Source organism: Nicotiana tomentosiformis, chromosome 8 (genome assembly GCF_000390325.3).
Source record: "Nicotiana tomentosiformis chromosome 8, ASM39032v3, whole genome shotgun sequence".
In the NCBI taxonomy this organism is placed as follows: Eukaryota; Viridiplantae; Streptophyta; class Magnoliopsida; order Solanales; family Solanaceae; genus Nicotiana; species Nicotiana tomentosiformis.
The window spans coordinates 39,975,433-39,992,221 of record NC_090819.1 but is presented as its reverse complement, the minus strand read 5'-3'; the positions used below and the strand labels follow the sequence as shown (position 1 = coordinate 39,992,221).

Here is a 16,789-nt window from a genome sequence, read left to right as displayed (position 1 = left end):
CTTAAACTCCTCAACTGCAGCAGTGACCTTTTAGACACTCGAACTATATTTAAACTGTCTATTGAGCACCTCATGCTGACTTGGCACAAAGTGTGAATCTCACCCAAGTTTGAGCGCGTGAATGAATGAAATAAAGGTGGATGACTAAAAAATATCCAACATCTTACTCTCTCTCCACACTTATCTTCCTTCTCCTCCATCTCCGATTAGTTCCGGCCACCATTTTTTACCCCCTTTGTTTTATTATTCCTTCTAATTAACACCATTAATTACATGAATCATTTGTTATTGTTTTAGATGTTGCATTTGAACAGCAAGCAACGCACATCAGTTCTCTTCCATAGACCAACTGATACAATTTCTCCATATTTAGAAGTGATATTTCAAACTACAACAACATGAAAGCAGATGAAATCAAAAGAAAGAAGACTGCTATACTGCTAAAGCATCAGAGAACTTGCACTAAGCACTACAAATGCATTCACCCCTTTGGAAAGCACTCATTCCCCTTTTTCATCTTTGTATTATTCGACCACAATTTTGAGCGCCATTCAAGTTACCTTCTAATCTAGTATCAAATTGCTAAGTGATAGCCAAACAAAAGAAAAAAAGAAAGAAAGAAGGAGAGAGAAATAGAGATAGACCCACATCAAGATTTCGGCTTCTCTGATCCTCATAACCAAGAAAATCGAACCCCTTTTGATTGCCTATTTCTGTCCCTAACAAGATTAAGATCAACAACTTCCCCAAACTAGTTAACATAGGAAGGAAAATATTAACAAGGAAGGGCAATGAAGACGAAGCAGGAGGAGAGATGAAGAAATCGGAGAAGGGTATTTTGTCTTTCTTTATTTTCCACATGTCATTAAATGATTCGTTGGTCTGCTATGTTTGAGCGCTTGACAATCATGCGGTAAACTTTTGTGGAAGAGTTTATATGAGGTGCTCAATAGGCACAGTTTCAATATAGTTCGAGTGTCTAATAGGTCACTGCTGCAGCTGAGGTGTTTAAGTGAAAAATAGTGACAAGTTTAAGGGGCTGGCTATGTATTTGGCCATATATATATATATGTACATATACATATTCATACATACATCCATACTTCCTCCGATTCAATTTATGTGAACCTAATTGACTTGGCACGAAGTTCATGAAAAAAGAGACTTTTGAACTTGTGGTGTAAAATGAGGCACATACATTTTGTGTGGCTATAAATCATTGCATAAAGGTAAATTGTTTCCATATGTATTTGGCCATATATATATATGTACATATACATATTCATACATACATCCATACTTCCTCCGATTCAATTTATGTGAACCTAATTGACTTGGCACGAAGTTCATGAAAAAAGAGACTTTTGAACTTGTGGTGTAAAATGAGACACATACATTTTGTGTGGCTATAAATCATTGCATAAAGGTAAATTGTTTCCAAATATGGAAAGGGGTCATTCTTTTTGGCACGGATTAAAAAGGAAATAGGTTCACATAAATTAAAACGGAGTGAGTGTGCTCGCGCGCGCGCGAGTGTATATATATATATAGAGGGTTTTGCTAACCTACCACATAGTTGTAGTAGGTTAGTATTGTATACATCTTTTGTTTTCCTTAAATACCCCTAACAGCATGTTATCAATGCATAAGTGAGATGGATATTTTTGTCTTTCTACCCAATTTGGTTTTCCCCCTTTCTCTCTCACATTTTGCTCTTCCCAGTCTCTGCGAAGTGCAAACTGGGTGGACCTGAATCTTTTCTTTTTCTTATAATTTTGCTTTATATCCCGATCTTCTCCATTTATATTTGCTGCGAAAGGCTTATATTTCCTAGGATTTGTTGTCCAGCTTTATGGAGTATAAAGAAAAAAAAAAAGGGCAGCCCGGTGCACTAAGCTCTCGCTATACGCGGGGTCCGGGGAAGGGTCGGACCACAAGAGTCTATAGTACGCAGCCTTAGCCTGCATTTCTGCAAGCGGCTGTTTCCACGGCTTGAACTCGTGACCTCCTGGTCACATGGAGTATAAAGGACATGAAAAAAATCAAATCATAATCAAACCATTACTCCGTTGATGGGAGCAATTTACACTGCTGAAAACATTATAGTAGAAATGTCTTGAGACCTTTCTCATTTACTTTGTTTTGAGGATTAATAATGGAAAAGTAAAATGAGTACAATTACTAATGGAAAGGAGGAGTCACCGGAGAAAGAAATAAAGATGAAGAAATAAGAAATAGGGAGGGTGATTCATCGGTGGGAATTGAAAAAAAGAAAACTTCGCCAATGGAGAAGAACAAAACAGACGGCCTTTCTGGCTGTGAAGGATGAGGGTTTTCGGTATTTTTGTTGGAATGACAAAAACTCCCCTGGTATTAAAAGGACGGTAATGTTTTTAGGAAGGGCAAAAAAATGAAAGCAAAAGTTATAGAAGGTAAGCAAAACCCATGTAGATATATTCCAGTTACTGCTCTTTCGGGAAAATAACAATATTGGTCCATGAATTATTACATTATTCCAATTTTAGTCCCCATATTATTCAACCAGTATTTTAAAAATCGGGGGCGTGAAGCGGGGCATTTTACTTAACGTGAGCCGAAGCATAAGCCCCGAGACATTGAGCGTAAGCCCCATGAACCTTTAAATTTTTCAATTTATAAATTAATAAAATAGTATAATAAGCACAAAAAGTATATAAAGTATATTAAAAGTTTAAGAAAATCAAAAAGGATTAAGAAAATATCTAGCATTTTCTTATAAATATAAATAATGCAATAGTGTTAGTTACTATGAGATAAAAATCAACTATCATGCCTTATCTTTCGAACAATTAAAAAATTACAATTTACTGAAAGATATTATCAAACTACACAGTTTACCTCTCTAAAAGTTAATAATCAATAAACTTTATCAGTAATGTAATTTAAAATATTATTCCTTAATAGTAAATATAAAATTGCTTGTAAATAGCAAAATAATAAAAGTCTGATAATTTTAAGAGACATAAAACTAAGATATGAAGACCTATAATAAGTGAAGATGTAAATCTTGACTATCTATTTTCAGAAGAAATATTCAAATGATATTCATCATCCCGATTTTCTCAATTAGTAAATATGCAATACCATGACTCATTATTTTGAGTTACTCTCAATCTTCATATTTCTACAGATGAGTAGAACTTTAATCATTCATTTGTTAGTGTTAGTTTACAGATATGTATAGTGTAGTCTTATCCCACATTGAAGAGGAGTAATATCTCCTTGTAGTGTATAGCTATAAATAGGGACCTCTTGTATTGTATTTATTATCCCATATCAATAATATATTTTCTCTCGTACTTTCTCACATGGTATCAGAGCATTAGTGAGAAAAGATCGTTGTGCGTCATTCCAGCCTTAACTGGGAAGAAAGAACTTAGTCATCGTGCAATTTTTCCGGTGAGCTAAGGCTTGTCTAAGTGAAAGTCACTTTCTGTCGGTGTTGTGCTAAAACCAACACCACCACGAGGTAGATCACCCTCCGACGACCAACCCCTGAAACTTTATCTGGTAGAAAAGCCGCCACGCTCCTCCACGCGCTGGCAACAACTTTTCCGGCGAGGGTTCCAGCCATTTTTTCGCGAAGCTTCTTCAGGACAGTGTGCTCTCCTCAAAATTCCGAGCCTACCCATCTAATTCAAATCAAATTCCGACCACTTTTATATTTTTCCGGCGTGAACAGTGACCTTTCCGGACATTTTTTGAAAATATTTCTTCAGGACAGCTTGCTCGCAAAGGAATTCCGAGTCTATCCATCCTGGTTATGACAAATTCCGACAACTTTGGAATTTTCCGGCGAGCTACAGTGTTTCCGGCGTGAACAGTGTTTTCGGCGCAGAGCAGCGTTCTGTTTTCCTGCCATAAACAGTGTTTTTCAAGCTATTTCTTCAGTTTTCTCACAGGAGTTACATATTTCCACTATTTCAAGTTAACCCTACTACTTGGGAGCTTGTTCCTCTTCCTGCAGGTAAGTCTATTGTTGGTTGTCGTTGGGTTTATGCAGTCAAAGTCGGCCCGGATGGCCAAGTTGATCGGCTTAAGGCTCGTATTGTTGCAAAAGGATATACTCAGATTTTTGGGCTTGATTATAGTGATACTTTCTCTCCCGTAGCTAAAGTAGCATTTGTTCGTCTCTTTTTGTCCATGGCTGTTGTACGTCATTGGCCTCTTTATCAGTTAGACATTAAGAATGTTTTTCTCCACGGTGATCTTGAGGAAGAAGTTTATATGGAGCAACCACCTGGTTTTGTTGCACAGGGGGAGTTTAATGGTTGTGTGTGCAGATTGCGCAGGTCACTATATGGTTTGAAACAGTCCCCTCGGGCTTGGTTTGGTAAGTTTAGCACAATTATTCAGGAGTTCGGCATGACTCGTAGTGAGGCTGATTACTCTGTTTTATCGGCATTCTGCTCCTAATCTGTGTATTTATCTAGTGGTTTATGTTGATGATATTGTTATTACCGGTAATGATCAGGATGGTATTACTAATCTGAAGCAACATCTCTTTCAGCACTTCCAGACTAAGGATCTGGGCAGATTGAAGTATTTTCTAGGTATTGAGGTTGCTCAGTCTAGCTCAGGTATTGTTATTTCACAGCGGAAGTATGCCTTAGACATTCTTGAGGAGACTGGAATGATGGGTTGCAGACCTATTGACTCTTCTATGGATCCGAATGCTAAGCTTCTGCCTTGACAGGGGGAGCCTCTTAGAGACCCTACGAGATATAGGAGGTTGGTTGGCAAATTGAATTACCTCACAGTGACTAGACCTGACATTTCTTTTCCGGTGAGTGTTGTATGTCAGTTTATGGATTCTCCCTGTGATAGTCACTGGGATGCAGTTGTTCGCATTCTTCGGTATATAAAGTCAGCTCCAGGCAAAGGATTACTATTCGAGGATCGAGGCCACGAGCAGATTGTTAGGTACACAGATGCTGATTAGGCAGGATCGCCTTTTGATAGATGTTCTACGTCTGGATATTGTGTTCTAGTAGGAGGTAATTTGGTCTCGTGGAAGAGCAAGAAACGGAATGTAGTTGTTCGATCTAGCGCCGAAGCCGAATATCGGGCCATGGCTATGGCGACGTGTGAGTTAGTTTGGGTCAAGCAGTTGCTCTAGGAGTTAAAGTTCGGAGAAATCAGCAAGATGGAACTAGTGTGTGATAACCAAGCTGCTCTTCATATTGCGTTAAATCTGGTGTTCCATGAGAGGACTAAACACATTGAGATCGACTGTCACTTTGTCAGAGAAAAAAATACTTTCAGGAGATATTTGTTACAAAGTTTGTAAAGTCGAATGATCAACTAGCATATATTTTCACTAAATCTCTTACTGGTTCTCGTATTAGTTACATGTGTAACAAGCTCGGTACATATGATGTGTATGCACCGGCTTTAGGGGGAGTGTTAGTTTACAGATATGTATAGTGTAGTCTTATCCCACATTGGAAGAGGAGTAATATCTCCTTGTAGTGTATAGCTATAAATAGGGACCTCTTGGATTGTATTTATCATCCAATATCAATAATATATTTTCTCCCGTGCTTTCTCACAGTTAAAGAATTTTGAGTGTCGACAGTGCTAATTAGGGAACTTGCCGCATGATTTGTGTTAGGAACTGTTAGACGAGCCTTGGGCGTTGAGCGCTAGGCATGTTTCGGGCGCACAGTCGAGCGTTTGGGGCGTAAGCCTCACAGAACTAAGTCCCACACGTGAGCCTTAGGGAGTTTTGATAGTGCCCCGCCACAGGGGCCTTTTAAAACACTCTATTCAACAACAGACATTTGACCTTTAATTCAATCACATGTGCACTCTTAATCTCTGAATTGATGAAAGCTGAGTAGTCAAAAATTAACAAAATAAATATTTGAAATATCAAGAAAATATAAAGAGAAATTAAAAAGAAAAACAGTAGCAGAATGTGATAACTGTCGACTTCCTACTCTGCCTTGCCACTGTTTATCCTCTTCTCCCTCGTCATCTGGAACATAATACTGTTGGCTAGCTTTCTAGCCAAGGGCAAGGGGTCGTGTAGTGGGATGAGAAAACTATAGTGGACAGGAAAATAGAAGGGTGGCGAGGAAGGGGCCAGGAGGTCGTGGTCATATTCTGGCTTTTGTGCTCCTTCCATTTCCATGTCTCTGCTAAACTCGAGTCCTCGGAATGGTATGTCACCCAAGATGATGATGTTATCTTAAACTTTCTAATATAGTGTCGGAACAAGCTTTTAGTCGTATAGCATCCTAATTGGTTTGCATCTTCATTTTTCTATGTACACCAAAATTTTATTCACGCAAGTGTTCCGGTATTACATGCAAACTTTGATAGATAAAACTACTGATAAATCAGAACACTATTTACAAATAGACAAAGGCGATGATTACCTTCATTTTGTAACACTCTAATAGAAGCGCATGATTAACTTTGAATGACTTGAGCATGTTTTCTCTGGCGAAAGCAGTAGGAGGATGAACAAGAGGTTGGAGAGGATCAGCAAGTGCGAAGTTGGAGGAGGAAGTGGAGTCGTCATCGAGTTCTACTGCGTTCTCTTTTTTTTTTTTTTCTGTTATTAAATCAAAATTCTCTAGTTCTTTCTATCTTCCATTAGTTTCCGTTAACTCCAAGTAGTAAAGTGCACGTATTGTCCAATTAAAGGCAAAATATGTGTAGTTAAATAATACGGAACTACAACCGGAATAACACATTACTTCATATACCAAAATTGCAATTCTCCCCTTTTTCCAATCAACATTTTGGCTTCTTATGATCACACCGCCAGTCAATAGAGGTCAATCAATAGAGACAAGGGGAGTGAGCAAACAAACAGGTGAAGCCATTCCAGATAGTTTGAGAAAGCGTACCAATGGCTGTTGAGGTATTGTCCTGTGCAGCCCAGGTGGGGTCTAGTAGAGCATAGCTAACAGCAGATTCTAGTTCACCCACTGATCTTTTTGCATCAGTAAGCCACCAACTTTCTTTGATTATGCGTGCAGCTTCAACATATAGCTGTACATGAAACTCCGGAGGAAGTTGTGCCAAAAGAAGACCACAAGCTTGGATCAACAAGCAAGACAGCTGTTGGCAAGTATAACCACTACGTGAAACAAAATTAGAAGTATTCATTCCTGAAACCGATGGAGTCGTCCTAGTTGCACCCAAAGAATCAGAACTTCCCCCTGAAGGAGAAGTAGGCAAGATAGAGCCTTGTCCAGAACTACCAGGAGCTCCATGTAGCCCATTGCTGGATTGGACAAGGGTTGGTTGTATGTGTACAACAATTTGAACAAGAGATGAGACAATCTGAGAAGGAGAAACAGGTAGAGAAAGTAATTCTATTACAGCTGTTTCAAGAGTCAGCTGGGTGAATGTCCCAGGGTCTTGCATCTGATAATATGGTTTCTGCCCTTCAGAAGAATTAGTTGGCCCAGGTTGTGATGTGGCTTGGATCTTGCCATGGGGAGCACGCGTAGAATTATTTGCAAAATCTCCCATTGCTGCACATTTGGAGCTATTATTTAAAGCAGGAATAACATGATTCACCAGTCCTAATAAAAGAGTAGCAAAGTAGTCCAATGGTGGGCACATGGCTGCATTTGATGAGTTGATATGTTGCGGGAATGACTCGGAAAATGGAATCTGAAAGGAAAAAAGGAAAAAAGAATGATTCAGTGATTATTAAAAGAGAAGGGCAAAAGCAATTAGTAAGTTACAAAAGCATCAACCATCATCACCTTTTTAATATCCAAGATATTTAATATGCGGAGTATTAGCTTTCCAGGAAGATGACCATAGAAATAAGCCAGTATATCACGAACAAATGTAAAGTTCAGGGGATAGCAATGAAGGAAGGTCGAATAAACTTGAAGAGCTCTATCAGCTGCATCCATAGCGTCATTTTCAATGAGTCTATATATGATTAGGGGGATGATCGGAAGCAGGCGTGCAGCAATATCATCAAAAAATGTGGGATACCTGAAACCATAATGATCAAACAAGAAAAGGTTGATACTTGATAGGTGTATCCTCGAGATCTAAAATCTGAGAATTAAACAATATATTACTACCTATGAGCATAACAAACAAGAGCTGATGCAATGCGTATATATATATACACACACAACATACACACACATGGATGAGCAAAGAGCTGATAAAATTAACACCGCCACTTGCATCATCAGTAAATTTCAACAAATGGAAAATAAATAAATGAAGAACAGTGAAGTTGATTAGGTTTGCAGTGCCTAAATGCAAACAATTCAGATATTTATGATGGTTGTTCCAGGAGAATGGGATGATAGATGAAGATGTATACAAATAAAATCAAAATCAGATGGTTGAAATGGAGAGGTCTACAAGGGTAACATGATAGAAGGATGCCTACCAAAGTGAAAGGTAAGTTCTATAGAACAGTCATAAGACCAACGCTATATATGAGTGAATGTTGGACCAGCAAAGTTCAACACATCCATATGAATGTCGCAAAGATGCAGATGCCAAGAGTACTAATAAGCTAAGCTGAGATACGGTCACCCATTGCATAGAGGTTAAAGAGATACCTAGCTTATCGGGTTGGGATCAGAGACCAGTGTTGTGAAAAGCGCTCGCTTCAGCGCTTAAAGCGCGAAGCGCAGCGAGGCGGCCACAGTGTCGCTTCTATGTTGTGAAGCGTAACATGTAAAAAGAAGCGTGCGCTTCTGCCAAAAAAGCGAGAAGTGTGACTGAAGCGAGAAGCGACTGTAGTGAGCGCTTCAGTCTTTTAAGTGACTGCCAACATTAAAAATAAAAAAGTTGTGTCTTTTTTCAAAACATCATCGAGCAGCAGAGCGAAGCAGCGACTAGGGTTTCCATTTTCAGCACTTTTCAAGTTCAAGCCCAGGTATGTGCCTTTCTTCTTCTTTTTCTTTTCGTTTCACTATTTCAGTGTTTAAAATAGCGGCGAAATGCTGCCATTGTTTTTTGCTTTGTAGTTAATAAGTTATTATTTTCGTTACATGTGTTGTCTATACAGTATTTATTTTAAATTTTTTTTTTTAAAATCCGCTTCACTTCAAAAAAGCGACGCTTCGCTTCTCGCTTCAGCAAAATGGGGCTTGTCGCTTTTCCTCGCTTCACGCTCTTCACAACACTGGATCAGACATTGGAGATACCTAACTTATTGGGTTGAGATCAGACCGTTGTCACTAGCTTGACATTCCCATAATGTTCAATCTTCCTCCCAATCAGATTCCTTACTGATCACTGTGTCAGAAATGTCCATTCCAACAACAATTTGTATTCCTTCATAATTTTAAAGATGAGAAGACAACACGAGAAAATTTAGAACACATAAAGAAAATATATATTTTTTTGCATTTAGCATTTATCCACAAAGATTAGTATGTTCCAGTTTGGGTGCTAGACCTTATACCCTCATTTTTGAAACTACTGTTTATGTTCAGTATTCTAGAGTTGTTCTCGAAGGGGAGCCTTGGAGCAACGGTATTGTTCTCATGTGACCTATAGGTCATGGGATCGAGCCGCGGAAGCAACCACTAATGTTTGCATTAGAGTAGGCTGGCTACATCACATCCCTTGGGGTGCGGCCCTTCTCCGGACTCTGCGTGAACGCGGGATATTTTGTGCACCACGCTGCCCTATTCTAGAGTTGTTCTCAATATACTTATATACAGGTTCTACAGATTTCAGTTGAGTTAAATTTCAAAAAGTGATTAGCTTAATGGGAGTAAGATCATCGAGTGCTGTTACAGTCCCATAATTTGGGTCATGACAGAACACAATTATAAGTTCTACAACACCCAAAAATATTAAACAACGAAAAATAAGCATTAATACACAGAATAAGCATTTTCCAATGATCAGTGCTCAAAAGACCTAACTTGCAGCAAATAGTGTTTAATAGAATTGATTCTTCAAGCTAAATGCCTAATGGGTCTAGTCGTACTGGCCAACCAAGTTAGCTAGAGCCTCAGAAAGCTGCCAACGACTATTTGTTACCATTTTCAAAAAGAAAGCTGCCAACGATGACAACAACATTGTTATTATAAATTTTTCGACTAGTTACATACCAATTCAGACAAGAAAAGTAGGTTATTCTCTTGGTTATCTCAATGCAGGTATAATACATCGAACAGAAGAAGTTGAATTCTGAGGCTGGAAAGGCAACGTAGTTTTAATTCGATCAGGAGAATCATTAAATCTATCTAAATCAGCATCAGGAATACTTCATGACAAGTAAATATATGTGACGACCCGACCGGTCGTTTTGAGCTTTTTAACATTTCGTTCGGTGGTTCGAGTCCTTGAGTAGCTTCATATGATGCATTATGACTTGCATGTATAGTTGGTTTTGATTTTCGAGAGGTTCGGAGTTGATTAGGAAGAGTGAATCTCAATTTGGAAGCTTTAAGTTTGAAGGGTTGACCAAGGTTTGACTTTTGAGTAAATGACCTCGGAATCGGGATTTGATGGTTTCAACTTTCAACAAGTTTGTATGATGATATTGGACTTGGGCGTGTGTTCAGATTTGGATTCGGAGGTTCCTAGAAGGTTTTAGCTCTATTTGTCGAAAGTTGACAATTTGAAAGTTTGGAGAGTTCATGGGTTTGACCAAGAGTTGACTTTAATGTTATCGGGCTTCGATTGGTGTTTCGGAACTTGGATAGGTTCTTTTAGTTGATTGGAACTTGGGTGCAAAATTTGGTTGAAATCCAGAAGGTTTAGGCATGATTTGGACGTGTTTGGTTAAGTAGGAAAGTTTGGAAGCTAAGAGATAGATTTTGATCGTCGATTCTTGGTTTCGATGTTAGTTGTAGTGTTTTGAGCATTTAGATAAGTTTGGATAAGGTATTCGGACTTGTTGGTATGGTTGGATAGGGGGCCGAGGGGCTCGGGTGTGTTTCGAATTGGTTTCGGACCATTTGAAAGTGATTTAGCAGATCTAGTACTGGTGTGTTGCACCTGCGATGGTTTTCGCGCAGGTGCGAGGTTGCAGAAGCGATGCATTGGCCAGGCTTCAAAGAAGTGGGGGTTCGTGCGGAGGTGCGAGATTGGGCTGGCTCAGGTTTGCATTTCTGGTCGCATCTGCGGAGCCGCAAATGTGACAGTTTCTCCGCTGATACGATGGGGGGCTTTGTAAGTGGGGATCGCAGATGCGATCGATATGTCGCAGAAGCGGCCCTTTGTTCCGTAGATACGAGACCCTTGGCAGACTTTATATTTTCGAGAGTTAGCTCATTTTTTCATTATTTTGAGTTTTGGAACTCGGTAAGAGGCGATTTTTTAGGATATTTTCATCACTAATTTGTGGGTAAGTAATTTTCACTTGAATTTGATTATATATCTTGAATCCTTGTGGAATTATACACTTTAATCATGGAATTTTGAAGAGAAAATTAGGGTTTTTGTCTACAACTTGCGAGGCAGAATTTTGGGGATTTGAGGGTGGATTTGGACTCGGTTTTGGAAAATAATCACATATTTGGACTCGTGGAATTATAGGTAGTCGGGATCTACCCCTTGACTTAGATTTAGACTATGTAGGCCCGAGTTGACTTTTGTTGATTTTTGGGGATTTGATTAAAAATTGAAGCTTTATTGTTTGGATTTGATTCCTATAGCTTTGTTTGACGTTATTGAGTTATATTTGACTAGATTCGAGTCGTTTGGTGCTGGTTTTCGAAAGGAAAGGCGGTTGTTGGTTGATTTAAGCTTGCCGGGATAAGGTAAGTCTCTTGTCTATTCTTGTAAGAGGGAATTCTCTGAGTGATCTATTTGCTGCATGTTGCTTGATTTAGGAGCCACGCATATGCGAACTGACGAGCGTATATGCGTAGCTAAGTTATGACCTTATCCAGTAGAGATTGACTTATGATTATGCCTTGTTTGGACTATGTGAGCTTATTATCCATATTTCGTTGATTCCATAACTACGTGATAATTCATAATTATGACTTAGGAGCTTGTTTAAGGTTATGACTTGTTGACCTGGGCATAAAGGATTGTTTGCCATGTTGAGCTTTAATGTTAATGTGTAGTCATACACTTGTCTTATTTGCAACTGTATGGTGGTGGTGGATTGCATGGTGGTAGGTGATAATGGTGGGTGGTGGCAGCGGTTAGTAGTGAATGTGAATGATAACATCTTCATGAAATTAAGTCTTTGTTATAGATCTTTATCATTCACATCCATTAAGTGATTGTGAAATAAAGAAAAACAAACACACTTAATAATTAAGATCTGAATAATTAAGATCCAGACTTTAAAAAAAACGTAATTAATGTCTGAGATCAGAATGATTAAGATTCAGACCCTCATTAAGTGCAAACAAATGAAGCCTTACAAACACAAAACATATGCTTATAGAAGATCTGGATAAACATTCGACATAGAGATATGTGTACTTACTTTGCAACCAAATATATACTTGATCCAACTGTTAATATCTAAACATTCAGCAATTATAAGGAACCATGATATTGCATATAATACTGTCCAAGATGTTACCCACTTATTGGAAAAAACATGTTCAATTTGTTACCTTTCCTTCCATGACAGATAGTTTCCAAGAGCTTTCTGCAATTCCACACGCTTGAAAGGTCCAGAAGAAAGCCAATGTTCAGGTGGGCCACGATTTATGAGATAAAGTTTCACTCTTTGTTGGAGCTCCTTACTGTCAAGTAAGTTAATCTGTTTGGAATTTTAACAAAAGGTGTCAAAAAGTGAGCAAAAGAAAAAAGGGACGTTTTGATGTACCAAATATATCACTATTTCGATAAATTTCAAAAGAACTATAACATTTACTGGAAAGTCTCCATATTTAAGAATGTGAATGAAAAGCTCTTATGATCATGGTCTGGTTCATAACAAGAATGATCCACTTGCACAGAAAGCAAAAAAAAAGGTCATCCTATGAGACACTGGATTTTGTTCCTATATGAGTGAAATCATTGTTCTTGTTAGATAGTTATGTACATAATATGAATTAGTCTTAGTCCCACATAGAATAGGAGTATTATATGTATTGTTTAAATAGGGCTCATTGTATTATAATTAAACAGAATATCAATAATAGATTTTTCTCCCATGCATTTTCACATGGTATCAGAGCAATCGTGAGAGATTTATCGTTGTGCATAAATACCAACGACTCCGGGAAGAAAAATCAGTCAACCGGAAGTCTTTTTCCGGCAAACACAGGTCTGCCGCAAGTAAAAAGCCACTTTTCGTCAGTGTTGTGCAAAAACCAACACCACCACAAAGTAGATCGGCCTCCGTCGACCAACCCATAAAAAAATCTCCGTCAGAAGACCCTCCAAGCGCTACCGGAAGAAAATTTTCCGGCAAAGTTCCGACGTCACGCGCCGGCGCATGGGCCACCTTCCGGCCATTTTTTGGCGACGACTCTTCAGGACAAATTGTTTCCCTTGCAATTCCGAGCCTACCCATCCAATTTAAATCAAATTCCGACCACTTTCATATTTTTCCGGCGTGAACAGTAATTTCCAAAAAATTTTTTTTTTTTTTTTCTGCGCATAACCATTATAATGGCATTCATATTAGAAGCCTTTGACTCACAATCCGTTAGATCCAATGCATTGAATCTAATCCAGATGATTTCTTTACCGGATTATATTGAGTTCCTAAAGTACAAAACATGTAAACAGACATCTTTCGGGATAGCTTCCGTTATTCAAACAGATAGTAGTGTGACTTGTGTCTCCCAATCTTCATCCTCTGAGTCTTGGGTCATTGATTCAGGTGCATCTGATCATATTTCTGGTAACAAATCTCTTTTCACTACTATTTCATACTCTCAATCTCTCCCAACAGTCACAATGGCCAACGGGTCTCAAACCATGGCAACTGGAATAGGTCAAGCAAGTCCACTTCCTTCCTTACCTTTAGATTCAGTCCTTTATGTTCCCGATAGTCCTTTTAATCTCATAGCCGCTAGTCGGTTGGCCAAATCACTTAAATGCTCTGTTTTATTTCTTGATGACCTTGTTTTTATAGGGGAACGCTAATACAGGGCAGATCATTGGTACCGGGCGTGAATCAGATGGACTTTATTACCTTATCCTTGCAAAATCACATGGACACATATCTTGTCCTCCTTCAACAACTTGTTTTGGCACTGATTCACCAGATTTATTACATAAACGGTAGGGACATCCCAGTTTGTCAAAACTTCAGAAAATAGTACCTGGTTTATCTCACCTGTCCACTCTAGAGCATGGGTCATGTCAGCTCGGTAAGTATACCCGCTCCCATTTCCCTCGACGTCTTGATATTCGAGCTGAGTCACCTTTTACTTTAGTCCATTCAGATGTTTAGGGTCCTAGTCGGATCAGTTCTACCCTGGGATTCCGCTACTTTGTCAGTTTCATTGATGATTATTTCAGGTGCACTTGGATATTTTTGATGAAAAATCGATCTGAGTTGTTTTCTATTTTTCAGACCCTCCACGCTGAAATTCAAAATCAATTTGAGGTTTCTATCCGCACATTTCGTAATGATAATGCCTTAGAGTATTTGTCTTCCCCATTTCAGCAGTTTATGAACTCTCATGGGATTATTCATCAAACATCTAATCTGTACACATCCCAATAAAATGGGGTAGCTGAAAGAAAGAATAGACATCTTATTGAAATTGTTCGTACCATACTCATACAATCTCATGTTCCGTTGCGTTTTATGGGGGATGCAGTTCTTACATTTTGTTATCTTATTAATCGTATGCCATCTTCAGCTATCCAGAATCAAGTTCCATTCTCTGTTTTGTTTCCCCACTTACCTTTGTTCTCTCTTCCACCCCGTGTCTTTGGGAGCACGTGTTTTGTTCATAACCTTACTTTAGGAAAAGATAAGTTAGCTCCTCGTGCTCTTAAGTGCGTATTTTTAGGTTACTCGAGAACGCAAAAGGGATATCGATGCTATTCTCCTGACCTCAGGCGGTACTTAGGCGGTACCTTATGTTTGTTGATGTTACCTTCTTTGAATCCCAATCATACTTCACAGGTCCAGGTAATCACTTAGATATTTATGAGGTGCTACCAACTCCATCTTTTGGAGATTCAGTCACTATCTCCCATTCATCTTCACCTATAGCTCCAGCTCCACCACCTATTGCTCCAGTTTCACCGCCTACCGCTCCAGCTCCAGCTCCAGCTCCACTACCTATAGCTCCAGTTCCACCGCCTAGTCCAGTTCAACCTTCTACAGCTCCATCACTCCTGACCTATCATCATCATCCGCGCCCAGCATCAGGCCCAGCTGATTCACGTCCTGCACCTGACCCTGCTAATACTGCGGACTTGTCTCCTCTTAGTCAACCGATTGCACTCCGGAAAGGTATACGGTCCACACTTAATCCTAATCCCCATTATGTCGATTTAAGTTACCATCGTCTATCATCACCTCATTGTGCATTTGTATCATCTTTGTCCTTTGTTTCCATCCATAAGTCTACAGGTGAAGCACTGTCTCATCCAGGGTGGCGATAGGCTATGATTGACGAGATGTCTGCTTTACATACGAGTGGTACTTGGGAGCTTGTTCCTCTTCCTTCGGGTAAATCGACTGTTGGTTTTCGTTGGGTGTATGCAGTCAAAGTTGGTCCAGATGGCCAGGTTGATCGACTTAAGGCTCGTCTTGTTGCCAAAGGGTATACTCGGATATTTGGGCTCGATCACAGTGATATTTTCTCTCTCGTGGCTAAAATAGCATCAGTCCGCCTTTTTCTATCCATGGTTGTTGTTTGCCATTCGCCTCTCTATCAGTTGGACATTAAGAATGTTTTTCTTCACGGTGACCTTGAGGATGAGGTTTATATGGAGCAACCACCTAGTTTTGTTGCTCAGGGGGAGTCTAGTGGCCTTGTATGTCGGTTGCGCCGGTCCCTCTATGGTCTAAAGCAGTCTCCTCGAGTGTGGTTTGGTAAGTTCGACAAAGTTATTCAGGAGTTTGGCATGACTCGTAGTGAAGCTGATCACTGTGTGTTTTGTCGGCATTCTGCTTCAAATCTCAGTATTTATCTGGTGGTTTATGCTGATGATATTGTTATTACCGGCAATGATCAGGAAGGTATTACTAAGTTGAAGCAACATCTCTTTTAGCACTTTCAGACTAAGGATCTGGGCAGATTAAAGTATTTTCTAGGTATTGAGGTCGCTCAGTCTAGCTCAGGTATTGTTATCTCACAAAGGAAGTATGCCTTACACATTCTTCAGGAAACAGGAATGACAGGTTGTAGACCTGTTGACACTCCTATGAATCCGAATTCTAAACTTCTACCAAGACAGGGGGAGCCGCTTAGCGATCCTGCAAGATATAGGCGGCTGGTTGGTAAATTAAATTACCTCACAGTGACTAGACTTGACATTTCCTTTCCAGTTAGTGTGGTAAGTCAGTTCCTGGATTCTCCCTGTGATAGTCATTGGGATGCAGTTGTCCGCATTCTTCGATATATAAAATCAGCTCCAGGCAAAGGATTATTGTTTGAAGATCGAGGCCATGAGCAAATTGTTGGGTACTCAGATGTTGACTGGCAGGATCACCTTCTGATAGACGTTCTGAATATTGTGTTTTAGGAGGTAATTTGGTGTCTTGGAAGAGTAAGAAACAGAATGTGGTTGTTCGGTCTAGTGCAGAAGCAGATTATCGAGCAATGGTTGTGGCAACATGTGAGCTAGTTTGGATCAAACATTTGCTTAATGAGTTTGAAATTTGGTGAGGTCAGCAAGATGGAAC

The 16,789-nt window shown here is 39.4% G+C and overlaps 1 protein-coding gene across 3 annotated transcripts in view; it reads right to left on the bottom strand.

The window, feature by feature from the left end:
• The window catches only part of LOC104101837 (mediator of RNA polymerase II transcription subunit 23), a 65,657-nt gene that overhangs the window by 3,313 nt on the left and 45,555 nt on the right, over nucleotides 1-16,789 (bottom strand). For all 3 annotated transcript variants that reach the window (XM_070182259.1, XM_070182258.1, XM_070182257.1), the window contains 3 exons: nucleotides 12,579-12,727; nucleotides 7,770-8,010; nucleotides 6,900-7,674 (listed from right to left, as the gene is read on the bottom strand). In XM_070182259.1, coding sequence (XP_070038360.1) covers nucleotides 6,900-7,674; nucleotides 7,770-8,010; nucleotides 12,579-12,727 — 1,165 coding nt within the window. The remainder of the gene's footprint in view (nucleotides 1-6,899; nucleotides 7,675-7,769; nucleotides 8,011-12,578; nucleotides 12,728-16,789) is intronic.